This window comes from Ovis aries, chromosome 25 (assembly GCF_016772045.2).
Source record: "Ovis aries strain OAR_USU_Benz2616 breed Rambouillet chromosome 25, ARS-UI_Ramb_v3.0, whole genome shotgun sequence".
Taxonomy (NCBI): Eukaryota; Metazoa; Chordata; class Mammalia; order Artiodactyla; family Bovidae; genus Ovis; species Ovis aries.
The window spans coordinates 30,345,214-30,361,207 of NC_056078.1; the positions used below are offsets into that span (position 1 = coordinate 30,345,214).

A 15,994-nucleotide genomic window follows, 5' to 3' on the forward strand; every position below is an offset into this window, starting at 1 on the left:
AAGGAAAGAGAACTCATTTTCCTCGGAGGGACAAGAGGACTCCAGCGCGCTCTCCTCCCCAGGCCTAGGAAACAGGTTCCCAAGCGCCCTCCGACCGCCAATCGATCCCGGCTGCCCGCCCGTAACCGATGATGGTAGGAAAGCAGAGAGGAACTGTGGGCAGCGGCACCTCCCCCGGGCCGAGGCTGGGCGGGCGAGTCCGGACCTGCGCCGCTCTCTGCACAAAACGAAACCCAAACTCCTCAAAATCCTTAAGAGGGAAATTTTTTAAAATCCCCTTTTTCCCCTTTCACTTTTAACAAACCAGCTACTGGGAGAAAAAAACGAAATGAGTGATAGCTAAGTACACTATCTTTCCAAATTGTGAAATCCCGTTTAAAAATATTTCCTCCAAGGCCAGCCCTTCTGAAGCCTTTGCTTCTTCCTGAAAATTACAACTAAACAATCGGAATTTCGACCACGGTCCTGGGAAGGAATAGCCGTGAGGCCCAGGGAACCCACTGTGGCCAAATTGCCATGCTCTTGTTTCTCTTTAACCAAGGAAAAAAAAAAAAAAGATAAGAAGAAGTAAAACCTTTTAATACATCAAATATACGGAATTTTAATCTTTAAAGCGATACATTGTCTATTATTTTAGTACATGACGTAAACCTTGTCCCCTTTTCAGCCGGTGGACTTAAAAATTAAAAATAGTTAAGTGTTCCTTTTAAAGAACAAAATAAGGCAAATGAGGTTTTGGAATAGAATTGTTTTTCCTTTTTTTTTTTTTTGTTTTCTTCCAGAATACATACAAAAAAATACCCATTCTCTTTTGATGGTATACACCTTAAAAATAATTGCAATTTGAAATCAGAGCTGACAAATTGTGACTTGTTTTGTTTTCTTTTTTTTCATTTTTGTAACAAACATGCATGTAAATTTGTGTTTCAATCAGACATTAAATAAGAACGTACAATACAATCATAGCAATTTTAAAGTAACATTAAAGAGAAGACCTCTAGTTCTGTGGCGGTTTTGTATTTATTTATAATCTACAAGGGATGGGAGGGTTTGTTTTCCACATTTTTAACCCTCAAGTTTTAATTTTTCCCCCTTCTTCCTTTTTACCTACAGAGCTCAAACTAAGTAATGCACTTTTGAACCACGGGTCCGCTTGGAGCTAACATAAATAAATACCAGTGTCCACCGATGCAGTCCTCAGATGAACACTTTTCAATTATTTTTTCCTTCTTTTTCTATAAAAAGTCAAATGATATTTTTTTTCAACTTTTATAAAGTTTGGGTGGGGAGATGAGAGGTGGGGGAAAGGGGACTTTCCCACCGGGTCTCGGTCGCTGTTTCGGGTAGATAGATACAGTATATATATATTTTCCTTTCCTGGCCCGGGTCATCCCCACGCGCGGGTGACAGTCGCCTCGGCCCTGTTCCCGCCCCTCCCTCGGCTCCTCCCCACCCCCACCCCCCAGTTCTTTTCTTTCCCTCGATAGCCCTCGAGACCGCCCTCACTGGTACCCCAGCGCCGAGGCCGTGGTCAGTCTCTGTCCGTAGAGGGCATAGGGGGAGTAGTACGGTCCGGTGGCGGCGGGCACGGGCACGGGGGCACCGGGCGTGGGGAGCGGGCTCTTGGAGTAGGGGTGGTAGCGGCTGCTGAGTCCCAGCGCGTGGTGGGGGCTGCGCAGCGCCAGCGTCCCGGGGCTGCCCGGAGCGCCCGACGTGGGGATGTGCATGTGGCAGGCCATGGCGGCCGCTGCGGCGCTGGCCAGAGACGAGGAGCTGGGGTAGCCCGACAGCAGTTTGTCTGTCCCGGGGAAGGCCGTGTGGGTCCGCAAGTGGCTCAGCAGCTCTTCAGACGTCGCGAAGCGCTTGTCGCAAGGCCCGTTGGCCGACACCCAGTTGCAGATGTGGGGGAGCGGGTCGTTAGGGAGCATGAAGCCGTAGGGGTAGAGGGGGTGGCCGGCCAGAGAGGGCGGTGTGGCGCCGGCGGCCGCGGCCGCGGTGAGCGATGAGTGCACGCCGTGCAGCGGGTGCGTGGGGTACACCAGCGGGTATCCGGACTTGAGAGCCGCGGCCGCCGCGGCCGGATCGTGAGCGCACGACGCGCTGGCTGCCGCCGCCCCAGCCAGGTGACTGGCGCAGTGGTAGCTGAGGCAGTACGGGTCCCGACACAAACTGGCTGTCATCACGGACGGCGGTGACGCTCCGGCCAAGGGGCTCGAGCCGGCGGGCTTGCTGCAGCCCAGAGAACCCGCCGCGGCCGCCGCCAGCTGAGCCCCCACTAGGCTGCCCGGCTTGGTGGGGTCGAGCGCCACGCCGTGTGGCAGGAACTGGGGCGGGTAGCCGGCGTAGGCCCCAGCCAGGCTCCCTGGGTAGGTCATGCCCGCGGGAGGCAGAGGGAACACTGTTTGGCCCGGCTTGTAGGGCGACACGGGCGCCACCAGCCCAGAGCCCAACACAGAGGAGGAGGTGGGCGCGCTGGGGCCGGAGCTGGAGCCGGAGCCTGATGAGCCGCCGCAGTCCGAGCCTAGAGCCTTGCCCCCGGGGCCCCCATCTGGGTGCTGGTTCACGTCCACATTGATCCCGCCGCCACAGCTAATCCGGCCGTGCGCCAGCCCCGTGGGTCCCCCTTCGGCCGAGGCGCCCCCGGAGCCCTTGGCGCCGCCACCGCCGCCGCCCGCCTCGGGGTCCTTCTTGTCGTCCTTGCCATCCGGGCCGCCCCCGGCCGAAGGCAGCATGCCTCCTGGAGAACAGGCCGAGGCGCTGGAGCTTGGGCTGCCTGTCCTGGGCGTGAATGGCTGGCAGGTGGCGCTCGGTACCCGGAATCCGGACTTCTCCGCCGAAACCCCCCCGCCGCCGCCCCCGCCGCCCCCTCCTCCTCCGCCGCCGCCGCCTCCCGGTTCTTTCTTATCCGAGCCGGGTTTGGAGTACGGCTTGAAACTCGACTTGTCTTCCACGCCGATGTCGCTCAGCTTGAGGGGGCCCGACTTGGCGTCCTTGTCGCCCCCGGCGCCGCCGCCGGCACCGCCCGTGCCACCCCCGTTGGAGGCCACTGAGGAGAGTTTGGACGAGGGCGAGGGGTCGGGCTTCCCGATCTGCGAGCATGTTTGGGCCAACAGCGCCAGCGGGCTCTTCTTGGCATCGAGCTGCAGGGTCAGACGTGGGGCGGGGGGGGGCGCACAAAGAAAGAAGGGGAAACCCTTTAGAATCCTGCCTTCTAGGTTTCGAGCGCACCTCAGCCAAGACCGTAAAGATCCTTCCAGCCCCGAGGCGCAAATCTAGGAGACATCCCTTCTACACACACATTCTCTTTCTTGAGAAAGGCCACAGCACCCCCACCCCACCCCCAGCCCCGCCACCAGGATCTTTCCTGTCCTCTCTAAGCGATAACTGGATTGGAAAAAAAAAAAAAACAAACTCGAAAAATGTTTTGGTTTCTGATTCTTTGACCCAGAACTGTACTCCCCACCCCCACCTCTAATACTTCAGAGTAAGGGCTCGGGTCGTTGGCGCCTTAGAGGCTGTGTACAAATACCAGCTTCTGGGAAACCGGAGGACCGGGACTTTGGAACCGTATTTTGGACTCCCGTCTGTCTTCTGGCCTGAGAGTGAGGGGGCCTGGGTCGAGGTAGGGGCTTTAACACCAATGGAAGAAACAAGTTTTGATTGCCTTGGCTCCTAGCATTCACACCCCATTCTACCTCCTCCCCTCTTTCCGCCCTAGTTTTAAGGTGCGGGAGCACGATCCTCTCCCCTCATCCCGGAGCTGAATCACTCCGATCCCCCCACCTTCACCCCCTGCAGATCACAAGAGAAAGAAATCCCGTGGAGGGGCAGCCAGAGTGGTGGTCCCAGCGCGATCCGGGGATAGGGTCCTTACCTCTATGGGGCTGACGGGAGTGGAAGGCAGGGGCTGCAGGTACTCAGGGTGCAAAATGTGGCCAGTCCGTGCCGTCAGCATCTTCAGCACCTTGATGGGCAGGCGGTTAGCCTGGCGGAGGGGGTCAGAGGGGGGCACAGCGTGCACAAAAGGCTTGGTGCTGCCGGCCGGGGACGAGCCTGGGCCGGGGCCGGAGCTATTTCCAGAGAGCGCGCTGGTCCAGGCAGGGTCCGCACTGCCGCCGCCGCCGCCGCCGCCGCCGCTGTGCTTACTGCTTCTTAAGGCAGAAAGCGAGGGCGCTGTGCTCATGACCCACCCGCGCGCATGGGAGCAGCGGGGGGAGGGCTCCAGGAGGCGCGGGGCGGGCTCCGGGCTGCGCTCTCGCCCGGGGAGCAGGAGCAGCAGGAGGAGGTGGAGCTGGCTCGGCGGTCACAGGCGCCCAGCGCGCCTTCTTGGCGCCTGGAGCCACAAGCGAATAATCCTGGGTGGCCCGCAGCGGAGCCGCGGCCGAGCGGGAGGAGCCGGCCCGACTGCGGGAGTGCCGGGTGGCTAGCCGTGTCGGCCTTGGGCTGTGCCCCTGCGCTGCGCACTCGCGGCCCGGCGCTGGCGCTGCTCTCCGCGATGTGAGCCGCTGCCTGTCCAGCCGGGGCTCTGGCGAGGAAACTCACTTCAAAAGCAGCTGCACCGAGGGGGAGATTAAAGCCTTTGCCGCCTTCCAATCAAATGGGAGCCCGAGGTGATTGGAGGGTCAAGGGGATGTGACGCGTCCCGCGCCGCCGCCGCCGCCGCCAGGACTCTCAGCGCTGGTTTTAATGGGCAGCTCCCTCTTTGCCGCTCCCCCTGCGTGTCCCCTCCCTAGATTTCGCTCGGAGGACGAGCTGGACATTTATTCTACGTTTGCTATCTGCCGCCTCCCTCTCTTTTCTTCCTCGTCGTCCTTTTCCCCAGCTGGAGAATAAACTGAAACCTTCTTTTGCAGGAGGGTGCTTGCAAGGAACAGTTTGAGCGTGTTCAGAAGGAGCACTAGCAGGAGTCTGGACAACGGCCGGACTGTCAACTCCAGGGCCGCCACGGAGGTCCACACCCCCAAGTATTCTCTCCCCCGCCTCAGTAATTGAAATCTCCTGCGGTGCAGCCGCCTGGGTAAGGAAAGGTGGGGAGCGGGTGTTGGAGGAAGTCCGCCCGCCCGCTTTGATTTCCCGGGATTCGGCGGCAGAGAAACCAGAAGCTAGGTGGGCAGCGGAGGCGGAGGAGGCAAGTCTCGGCTCTAAGCTAGGTTCCCCGCCCTTCCCGGCCACGTGACGCCCGGAGATGCGCAGATTGGGGCAGGAGGGGGGTCACATGTTTCCTCTGTTTCACACTCAGCACCCCCCCGCAATTCTTACTCTCCTTTGCCACCCTCTCTTCTACCCGCGCCCCCCTCCCGAGTTCTCTGGGCATCTCCACCCCTCCATCAATTGTCAATGTTCCTCGACCGCAATCAATCAGTTATTTGTCAGCTCTTGTCAATCCGCCGGTGATTTATGTCAGCTTTTGTTGCTGATTACAAGGCGGGTGCGACTTGAAGGGAAAAAGGGAGAGGGAGAGAGAGACGCAGAGGAAGGAAGAGACTGAGGGGGAACTGAAGGAGGGGGAAGGAGGAGCAGCCTCCTGGGATGAGAGGCGGGGGCTCTAAGAAAAAGAATGAAAGAAGAGAAAGAGGCGCTCGGTGTCAGGAAAATGAATAGTGAGAGTAAAGTGCGCAGGTGCGCCAAGGGCGCTGAGAAGGGTGCGCTGGCCTGGGGTGTGCGCCTCGCTCCTCTAGGTACTGGAGAGAGAGATAACACCCTTCCACCTCTGGGGATTCCGTTCCTTTGGGGCCACGCGCAGAGTTCCGAGCGCTCTCGGTATCCGAGACAGGCAGTGGCGACGTCCAACACGGGAGATTTTTTACCCCCCAAGCCATGGTACTCCCTTCGGGGTACGTTGAGTGCAGTCGTCAGGCTGCCAGCTGGCCCCCTCTACCCCCTCCCTAGTGCCCTGACTCCAAACTCGGAAGCTTCTTTCTAAGAGCCACATTACCAACGTAGCCTTGAGTTCTGGAGGTCAGTGGTGGGGTACCCCCCCCTCAGTTCTTTGACACCCGTCCCCCATCGTGGCTAGGGCTGAGAGGTTGCGAAGAAGAGGCCTGACGTGTGTGTTGGGGCAGATAGGTTCCAGGCTCACTCAGGCCCCCTCTTCCAGCCCTCCCTCAACCCCTGCCATCCCCGCAGTCTTGGTAGCCAGGGTTACTCTGGGCTGCTCGCTCGAATTTATTGGAACGCCGAGCCGGGACTGACCAGCGCGGGGAGAGCAGAGGGAAGAAGCAAGAGAGAGAGGGTGGGTGCGGCGGGGTGGGGTGGGGTGGGGTGGGGGCGGCTGCCTGTGGGAACAACTGGCTCTTCCAGGGAAGCGGAGCGGGACCGCCGCGTTCCCCTCGATTTGCACCGTCATTCGGGCTGTTGGGAAGGCAGAGGGGAGGCGCTCTGCGTGCCTCCGCGTACCTGGATCTGAGTGCAGAAGTGTGTATGAATGCCTGTGCATCTGTGTGAGTGGTCAGGGCTTTGGTAGCGTCTGGAGCGAATTCGAGGGGTGGGTGACCTCCAAAAACTCGCAGAAACTGGAAGGGGGCGAGAGAAGGGTACATCCCTTTCCTCGGAAGGACTTGGAAGACTTTGACTCTCCCCTCCCCCTCGCCCTTTTCCACCCCGGCTCTTCTTTTGTTGTCAAGTCCTTTTGATAAATGGTGGGGCTGGGAGCGCTGGGGAGCCGGGAGCCAGTCTGTACCCGCGCGGGGGGGCGGGGGCGGGGGCCGGGCCTTGAGACCCGGTTTCCACCCTTGCTCACCCGGCCGGTGCCCCGTCGGCGCCGAAGTCGGGTCTGGGACCTGCCTTCGGCGTGCTCGCGGTTTCCACTCTCACCACCCCATTCCTCCCTCCCTCATTTTTGTCTCTGTCTCCCACTCCGCACAGGTACCGAGAACTTTCTAGGGGTGAGTTTTAGAATTTCTCGTAGGCATTCTTTTTATGCGTTTTAATGTTATCCCTTGATTCTTTAGCTTGGTAAACTTCATGAGATGGTAACTTGACTAAAGATACTTTGGAGAAGCGGGGAGTGAGGCGGTGTGTATACGAGGAGTTTGTCGGTGTATGTGTGCGTGAGTGTAGGTGTAAGAACACACCTCCGTTCAAGGGGCTTTGGAGGGTCTGCCGGTGCGACAGCGGAGGAAGGTGAGTCCATGAGACTGTGGCGCGGCCACACGCGAAGTTGTGAAGGCTGTCTGAAATCACCTTTGGGGAGCGAGTCCCAGGTGCCGGTTTCTGACAACGGGACGGTTCTGTCTCTGCAGAGCAGAGCTTCTGAGGCTGCCCGCATCCTGCTGCTCCGTTAGTGTCTGAGTCACTGAGTTAGTGGTTGTCGAAGTGTCGCCCAGATCAACTGTAGATCTCCGAGCCCCGCGAGCCCAGCCATAGGCCCCGCGTCGCCGCAGCCTCCCGGCGAGGCCCGGATACAGAATGCTGGGGGCGGCGTCCAGAGATGGAGGTGAGGTGACCGCTGGGGACCTCCCTTGCCCCCTCCCCCCAGCCCTCCAGCCCACCGTCTCCAGACTCAGTCCTTTCCCTCTCCTGGAATTCCAGCAGCTTTCTTTTTACCCCTGGCAGCTGGGAGAACCAGAGAGTGGCCCCTTGTGTCCCTTGGAATAGGCGTGCCACGGTGCGGTCGCACATGCTCTCAGGCCTGCGCGATGCAGCGCGCGCGCGCGGGTCTTGGTCTTCGCGCATTCGCTCTTCGAAAAATCGAACTCTGAAGGTCCGAGCGCACGGGGGCGCCTGGGGGTCTGCACTCCCAGGGTTTTCGGGAGGCTGCAGCAACCAAACCTGCGCACCTCGAAGGGGAGGTCAAATCCCCGAAGGCCATGAAGCCGTGGGGGTAGGGGGAGTTATTAATGACTCCGCGCTGGGCCTAATGCCTCCAACCCCCAGCGGCGATTGGCGTGGATGTCCTGTGGATTTTATTTGCACACAATGGAAATGATTTGTTTTCTCTAAAAAAGGAGTGGGCTTGGCAGATATTTGAGGAGGGGCTGGGAGGAGAAGGAAAGAGAGAGCTGAGGAAAAAAGTTTGAAAATGCCTTGAACTATTCACTGTCGAGATGGCTAATCAGTATTGAGGCCGGAGGGCAGGCGGGCCGCCTTTCACCGCCGCTTCCCTTTCATCTCGGGCTCGGCGGAGGCGCTCAATTAAAAGCCTATCAGTTTGTAAGTAAATCAACGCCTATCAGAGTTGTCACATCAAACAAAACGATTATTATTGCAGCCCGCCTCCCCTATTAATCTCCCTCGAAGATAATCCGCCTGACAGGTCAGGCCCGGCGAGCTGGAAAGCCTGGCCCAGAGCGTCCAAACAATCCTGGACTGGCGCGCGCCCCTTGGGGCACCCCTTGTTCCCCGTCCCGCCCCGCCTCGTGGTCCCACGGGAGTGGGGAGAGAAAGGGCGCGCGGAGGCCACTGGACCCAGGCCCGCCCCTCTGGACTGGGAGCCGAGCCGAGATTCGCTGGGCTGGTGGGGGACGGTCCCCGGCGGCACTAGCCTCCTCTGGGGCCAGGGAGGTACCAGGCTTGCCGTTGCCAGCGCCTGGCCTGGTCCCTGGGCCTCACCAAGGCCTGCACTCTTCTCGGCTCATCTCCTCTGATTCTTCCCCCACCCCCTTGTCTTTTTTGTTTCCTCTTTTGCCTCCTTCTTGGCTCTCAGCCTTTTCTTCCTTTCCCCTCTCTTCATTTGTACTTTTTCTGCTAGCCAGGGAATGTTTCCTGTTCTTTCTCCCTCCTCTCAGTATACGGTATATACCACTTCAGCGCAACCACACTCTCAGAAGCAGGGCATTCTCAGGGCCCGGGTTACTTCTCTGCGGCAGGGCTGCCTCAGGAGTGTGTGTAATTCCCAGGAATTCAGCACCAAGTCCTTCTAATTTCTCCTCAAGCAGGGATTGTCAGAAGCTCTGCGCCTGTTTCAGGGTTGAGTGTATTTGGAGGAGTGAGGAAAAAAAAAAAAAAAAAAACGACCAGGTGGTGAGATGAGTGGAGGGTGGCAAGCTCCCTATTCTAGAATTAGCATTTGGTGTTGGAATTTCACAGCTGCAATGTCTCTGGCCTAGCTGGTGGCGTTGCTTGGGCTTTGCAAATATGCGGGGGAGACCTATGGGGCATCTGGGCCTCTGTACTGAGTATGTGAGGGGGTGCCTAACATTTCATAAGTAAATACGCCCAGATAACTGCTTCTATAGCCTCAGCTGGCCTTCCAAGGGCCGGGCGCGGCTTGGATTCCATACGGGTGTGAAGTCGTGGCTTTCTTCCGTTTGGCCTCTGACTTCGAGTTTTGAGGTGCCTCGGAACCAAGCGAGACCCGCCCTGTTCTCTTTTACTCCAAACCGATAGGCCTAAATGCGCACTGCTCGAGCCTGGTGGAGCCAGAATTAAGGTGTTCTTGAAGTGTCCGAGGGGGAGGAGCTGCCCGCAGGACTTGAGGCCCTGGTACCCGGAGTGCCGGCTTCAGCGCTTCGGAATCTTCACGCGTTATCTGGGAGAATCCCCAAGGTGTGGCATTGTTGCCTGTTCCGGAGGAGACTCTCCCAGTAGTCGCCCCAAGGTCCGAGGCAGCGAGTATCCCAATAGAGCCCACCTCAGCTTGCTGAGCGCCCGTAGCTGCAGAACCTGTGGCCCCTACCACGCGTTCCAGAAAGCCCCTCTATTTGTGCACACTTTCCACAGCCAACCTAGTAGTAATATTTATTTCCTTATCTAGAAATATTGTATCCGTGCAGTGGCTCAATTATCTGCACGCCTGCTATTCTTAAATGTATTTATATCACTTCTGCCACGCCGCAGATATTTAAAGAGGTACACATACCGCGGTACACCTCGACGATGCGGAACTCACTCTGTCTGTAGGATATATTCACTGGGTGGTTATTTGGACGTAAGCGCTATCTCGAGCCCAGATTACACCCAAGCAGAGGCTGTAAAATGACACTTGCTCCAGAATTTTCCCAACTTAGCTATATGTGCACACACCGAGAATTTAATACAATTTTATATCCCTCTACATATCTAAATATTCAGATGTTATGTTACATGCCCTTGAAGCCGGAAGCGATCCTGCAGTTCACACTGGACTTGGAGCTGTTTGTATAATTTTCATCACCTTGCACTTACAGATGAATCTTAATCTAATAAATTCAACCTTGTCGTTTTTAGAATCGACGTAATTTCTCTGGCTGCGGGTGCGCTGCGTGTATCAGAATAAATCCAGCTCTCAGGCATCCAGCAGGAAACGGATCCCGGTTCCCGGGTGTGGAGGCGCCCCATCCGCTCAGCTCAGGACGCGAGGTGGCTCCTCGTGCCCAGAAGGCTGCAGGTCTGGCTTCCGAGGGAGGCTGGACTATCAGCGCCCTCGGCCTTAGCAGTCTCTCCCGGTCGGCAGTGCCCGGCAGCCCCCACCCTCTGCCGGTGCTTCGGAAACCCGCCCGGGCCGAGTCCGCCCGGGGCGAAAATTGAAAGCAAATTCCACGGCAGACGGAGCTCGAACTTTCTTCAAAGCAAGTTTGCAGTAGAGATTCGGTGGTCGCTTTGAGACGACAGCGCGCTTAAGGGGTGTGTCCGAGCGCCAAATGGGGAGGTGGGCAAAGAGGGTACCTGGTGGCCGAGCTTGGTCCGCGGCGAAACGCGACGGAAGGCGCCTCCCTTTCCTTATTTCTCGCCAACTTCTCGGGCCCTGCCCCGTAAAAAATAGTTTCCAAGGTGCCGCAGACGCTCAGGATGCGTTTATGGGAATCGCACCAGGGAGAAGGCGACTTTGTAAAAGTTGCCGAAAGCTTTGCCCACAAGCGTCCGCCCAGCGGGGCTCAAGAAAGCTTGGGACCAACTCGCCTTCTCCCGGGCAGAATTGAGCCCCCTTGGAGAGTCCCCTGCCCAGCGCTTTCCCCTCACCTCGAAACCGCACGTGAATAACCTCCTGCTGCCCGCACTGCCAACTTCCCCCCGCACTGCCGCGGTCGGCGGGCGAGGCCCGGACGCAGAGCCAGCCCGCAAGGCCGCTCGTCTGCCCGCTCATCCCAGCCTTGAGATAGGCTTGCGCGTAGATGAGAGGATGAGTGTGGTTCTGTCTCCCACTGGGCTGCCCACTTGCCTGCCCAGACCATCACCGTGGACCTCCCAGAGCAGCGCTTCCCCTGGGGAGCGGTGGTCTTGGGGGGCTGACGAGGGCGAAAACTGCGCGCGCGGGGGGAGAGAGGGCGGCCGCCGGTCTCTCCGCGGGGCCTGTCGCCCGGCCGGCCGCGGCGGGTGAGTGATGAGGGCAGAGAAGGGCGCCCATAAATCGCGGGTGTCAGGGCGAAAAACTCTCTTTATTGTCTGCGTGATGGATGGGCCCGGGGACGAGACACCAAATACTTCGTATCGCCTTTAAATGGGAACACATTTTCCGCGGCCATAATTCATGTTTTTTAAATAGAAAGTTTGAAATGTTGCCTATATTTCACCGGCCCTGACATATTTATGAATCGCTCCCTGCATGCAAATATCATTATTTAAAGCGCCGGGGAGAGCTCAGGGGAGGGGAGCAGGCGCGACCCCCGGGGCATGGGGGTGGTGAACCCAGGAGAAGCGAATGGATGGGGGGGGGGTGCACACCATCTTCCTAGAGTGCGGACAATGAGGCGCAGAAGAAAGCCGTATCCGGAAGCCCAGCGCCCTGGGGGGCTCCCCCACAGCCGCTGGATCCCTCACAGCAGCTCAGGGAAGTTTGCGCGGCTTGGGATCCCTCCCCTTGCCGGGTGCCCAGGGGGCATTTTGAGTCCTTCTCCGAGGCTCTGATCCTAGCCACCTTTTCCAAGAAGGAAGTTAAAAAAAAATAATATACTTTAACAAACGCAAATAATAACAACCAAAGTGTTTCATGTTCGTTGCCACTGCATTGGTTTTTATTGATTTTCATTCCGCAAACCTGAGACTGCGCGCCCGGGCAGGGCGATTGTCAGACCCCAGTCAGCTCCGGGAGCGGGTGGGGGAATAACCGTCCGGTGCCGCGGCCTCGACCCGCCCCCACCCAACCAGCTCATCACTTCTGAGACACAACAGAGCCTGCGCAAGACGCGGGGACACGAATGATACGGCCCCCAAGCTCTGGGGGCTTCAGTCCCGCCCCCTCTGTCACCCCGGTGCTGTGTAGGGCTCCTGGGGTCTGCGTCCGCCCTCCCCGAGCCCCACAATCAATACAATCGCTCTGATTAAAAAAAAAAAAAAAGCTGGGCACGTGCTGTCAGCTCTCCCCTGCCCGTCCAGCCCGGGAGGGACCCACACCTGCGCCCTCGCTAGCCGAGTCTTTACCTGTGCGGTTCCCCGCGGCGCCTGCGGCCGCGCCGGTAACGCAGGAATGGAAGGGAGGGCGGGGGAGTGAGAGGGACAGAACGTACCACCCGGGACAGCCAGATACGCAGACCCGGGGGCCTCCTCTTCGGACTGGTGGTGGGGCCCCGGCCTTACACGCCCTAGGAGCCGAACCGCGCGGGGCAGAGCGGGTCGGGGGAAGGGCGAGGGCACTCAGCCTCCGGTGCGAGGGGCGGGCCCGGCGGCACTTCCGCCGGGGGCGGGGCCGCGGGCTGCAGTGCCGGTCCCGCCCCTTCGCGTCGCCGGCCCGCCCCCGGCTCGCCGGGCTCCACCCCCGCCGGCTGGGCAGCCGGATGTCGCGGCGCGATCCAGCTGCTTGGCGCACAACCCGACTCACAGGAGGACAGTGGACAGGTCCTTTCCCCTGCCTAAGGTTCTATCTAAGGATTTTTAAATCAAAGTTCTACAACCACATACCCTGGCCCAAACTCTCAGGTAAAACTTTGTCAAACTTTGGTCTTTTGGGAGTCCCGAGACCTGACTGGGTCAGGAGTTCTGGAACATTCTCTGGTATCTGAAACCAGGCATACCTCAGACACCAGGGAAAACATTTTCGTGCCCGTAGGGTCCCACGTGTCTTTCAGGAAGGTGAAAAACAAAAGCTAACTCTGTTAGAACGTTTGTTTTCTGTCGGACACTAATTAACATTAACTCTGAGGTAAGTACCATGAATGGCCTGTTTCATAGATAAAGAAATTGAGGCATGGAGAGAAGAAATTGGCCTCGCCTCGGGGCATCTCATCCGTATCCTCATCCCTTCTTTCCATCAGAGCCCCAGCAACTCAACTCATCATTCTAGAGGAATCTTGCTGGGCTTTTACTTACCTTGTGGGGGAGTGTCTGCTGTCTTGTTAACTGCATCCACCTGCATCTGAGGCCTTGCTGAGCAGGAGGGTCCACACAGAGGAGGAGAAAGGAATAAATAAAGTGGGTTCAGCTCAACTCCTGGACAGCTCCCAGTCTGATGGGGAAACTGGACCTTTGAGCTCCCCTGCTTGTTTCTCTTCTAGCTCTTCAGCAGCCAGAGTGATCTTTAAAAATTGTTTTCAAAGGCAGACTAGGTTTCTCTTGTCTGCTACTGCCCCTCATTCTGAGTTTTTGCCACCCGTGGCTGCATTTTGGTTACTCAGAGGTGCCATATAGCATCTCACCTCAGGACCTTGCTAAGGCTTTCTCTTCTGTCTAGAGTGAACTTCTGCCTTCTTCTTCACCTGGCTCACTGCACTTACCACATGGGATTTTCTGATGAGAGTCTCTCCTCTTCACTGGATGGTAACTTGACAGGGCAGGGACTGGAGCTGTCCTTTCAAGAAATGAATGAAGAAAAGGGCACTAATTAGTACCATCAGCCGTGCTGAATGAACGACAACTTTGGGGACTCACTTCACTTCTGGGTGTTACCAGTAAGCATTGTTTGTTGTCTCATATCTCGGGTGTTTTTTCAGTTTAATAAGGGAGATAGCACAAACGTACAGAAAAATAATGACTATTCTGAGTCTTTATATTGTAAATATAAAACAAATCAATGATCAAGGAGGTTGGCGAAGAAAACAAACCAATATCTATGGTTTTCTAGTTATTTATTTTGGTTTTCAAGGTGCATGATGTGCTGGTTGACACAATTTCAGAGACATTCCTCCCCCATCACTGCTCCTCCCACCCTCCGTGCATGTATGTCCTAAGGCTCTAGCCTGGGCTCCTTCTTTTTCTCATTTCACGTATTATTGCTGTGTTATTACCCCTGTATTATTAGTCCGTTATTATCTTCTGGCTGAGCTGCTACAGCACAAACCTTCTAATTATTCCGTGTATCCTTGGCCTCTCTTGCCCCTAATGTATTATCCATCCTCCTACCAGCTTCATTTTCTTGCTCCCATGGTTCCTTTGCCCCCAAATCTTCAGTGACTTTCTACTGTCCACGTGTAACACTTGATACTTTGTAATTTAGTTCTAAACTTCTTTTAAACAGCTTTGATTAAGTTGCATTTCAAAGTTATAAGCGAAATCTATGTTCACTTCAACCAGCGAAGCTCTCGAAGATACGTAAAGAAAAACATGATCTCATTCATCTCCCTCTCCATTTCCCACTCTGTCTCCTGAGATATACAGTGTTAACAGCCTGGGGTGTAACTTCTGTCCCTGCACCATGCTCAGCATGCTCATATAAATTACACTCAAATGTATGGTGCTCTTATGTTATTGCTTGTTTATACAAAAATGGTTATACTAGAGTTGCCTGCAATTTGTTCATTCTTTCTCAGTAAAAAATGAGTCTATAGATAGCTAATTTATTCCTTTTTTTAGCTGCATAGTACAAATCTTTGACTTATGATGGAGTTAGCTGATAAACCCATTCTAGCTTTCCAGGTAGTTCAGCTGGTAAAGTTGAACATATCATCCAGTTGAAAATGCATTTAATATATCTTAATCTACCAGCCTAGTAGTTGGTAGATTACCGACTACAATCTACCAACATAGTTCAGCCTAGCCTACCTTAAACATGCTCAGAAGACTTTCATAAGTCTAGTTGGGCAAAATCACCTAATACAGGTCTATTTTATAATAGAGTGTTGAATATCTCATGTAATTTATTGAATACTGTACTGAAAGTGAAAAGAAATAAAGGTTGTACAGGTACAGAATAGTTGTATCAGTTATTTCCCATTGTGATCGTGGGACTGACTGGGAGCGGCAGCTCACTGCTGCTATTCGGCATCAGGAAACTATCATACTGCATATCAGTAGCCCCGGAAAAAATCAAAATGGATAATTGAAAGTATAGTTTCTACTGTTGGCTTGTCACTTTCATACCACTGTAAAGTTGAAAAAATCTTAAGTCCAACTGTTGAAGTCAAGGACCCCCTGTATTCCATAGAGTGGATATACCTCGCTTAATCAGCCACTTCCCTGCTGATGGTCATATAGGTTGTTAACAGAATTTTTCCTCTAATACATTTTTCGTGTCTATATCCTTGAAATCAATTTTACTTCTATAGGAATGATTATCAAAAGTACAGCTGTCTACACCCCAGTCAAGTCTAATGTTCTCTCTACATGCTCTGTGTTTTTCAGCTCCTCTGTCCCTTGTTCCTGGAAGGCCCTTGTTCCCTATGCTCATGTGTCCAAATTCTGATCCTAAAATGCCCAAATCTGATACCAGAATTTAGTTAAGTTATCTAATATCCACCTCCTTCCTTCTTCCTCAGCTTAACATTGTAGCAGTGTGCTTGGGCTAGGCAGTGGTGCAAAATTGGTGGGAGCCAGTCATGACGATCTTGTTTTCATTTTGTCTGACTATTCTTCCAGCCAGGGATGGTTATGTGACCCAATCTGGGTAAATGAAGCACAAGTAAATGTAAGGCAGTGGCAAAGTAAGAGGGGGAGCTTTGGAAAACATTGTTTTCTTGATCAGAGTAAATGATACAGTTGTTCTGACCCTTCCCTTTCCTTTCTTTCTCCTTTCTTCCTTCCTTGGGCTTGGGTACAATATCCAGAACCATGGCACCCATCTTGTGACCGTGAGGAAAAGTCTAAGAGACTAGCAGAAAGAGACTTAATCCTAATGTCTCTGAGACACAACAATTTCTAGGAATCACCTGCCTCCAAAACTTTTGTTAGATTAGAAAAATAAAATCACTATTTGTTTAAGTCAATGAAA

At 55.1% G+C, this 15,994-nt stretch overlaps 2 protein-coding genes and 1 long non-coding RNA gene across 9 annotated transcripts; 2 read left to right on the top strand and 1 right to left on the bottom strand.

Moving 5' to 3' along the window:
* Positions 1 to 558: 558 nt before the first annotated feature.
* On the bottom strand, positions 559 to 4,527 carry ZNF503 (zinc finger protein 503). Its single transcript, XM_027962213.2, has 2 exons — positions 3,875 to 4,527; positions 559 to 3,140 (listed from the first exon to the last, which is right to left on the bottom strand). Exons 1-2 carry the CDS (start codon positions 4,181 to 4,183, stop codon positions 1,503 to 1,505), a joined length of 1,947 nt encoding a protein of 648 aa, XP_027818014.1. The 5' UTR covers positions 4,184 to 4,527; the 3' UTR covers positions 559 to 1,502.
* On the top strand, positions 4,272 to 11,850 carry LOC114110806 (putative uncharacterized protein encoded by ZNF503-AS2). 7 transcript variants are annotated; one of them, XR_006058018.2, is made up of 4 exons: positions 4,272 to 4,610; positions 4,854 to 5,017; positions 7,242 to 7,435; positions 10,147 to 11,850. XR_006058018.2 is itself a non-coding variant. In XM_060406711.1 (3 exons), the coding sequence occupies exons 2-3, from the start codon at positions 7,430 to 7,432 to the stop codon at positions 10,444 to 10,446; spliced, it is 306 nt and encodes a 101-aa protein (XP_060262694.1). In that variant the 5' UTR covers positions 4,665 to 5,017; positions 7,242 to 7,429; the 3' UTR covers positions 10,447 to 11,850. The 7 variants fall into 7 exon arrangements, 3 of the variants coding, with proteins under 3 accessions (XP_060262694.1, XP_060262695.1, XP_060262693.1); XR_009598548.1 differs by lacking the exons at positions 4,272 to 4,610; positions 4,854 to 5,017 and adding exons at positions 6,345 to 7,122; positions 9,328 to 9,486; XR_009598547.1 differs by lacking the exons at positions 4,272 to 4,610; positions 4,854 to 5,017 and adding exons at positions 6,345 to 6,440; positions 6,951 to 7,122.
* Positions 11,851 to 12,599: 749 nt separating this feature from the next.
* Positions 12,600 to 15,994, top strand: LOC114110814 (uncharacterized). The gene is made up of 2 exons (XR_006058023.2): positions 12,600 to 12,771; positions 13,523 to 15,994. It is a non-coding gene; the product is annotated as an uncharacterized LOC114110814 (long non-coding RNA).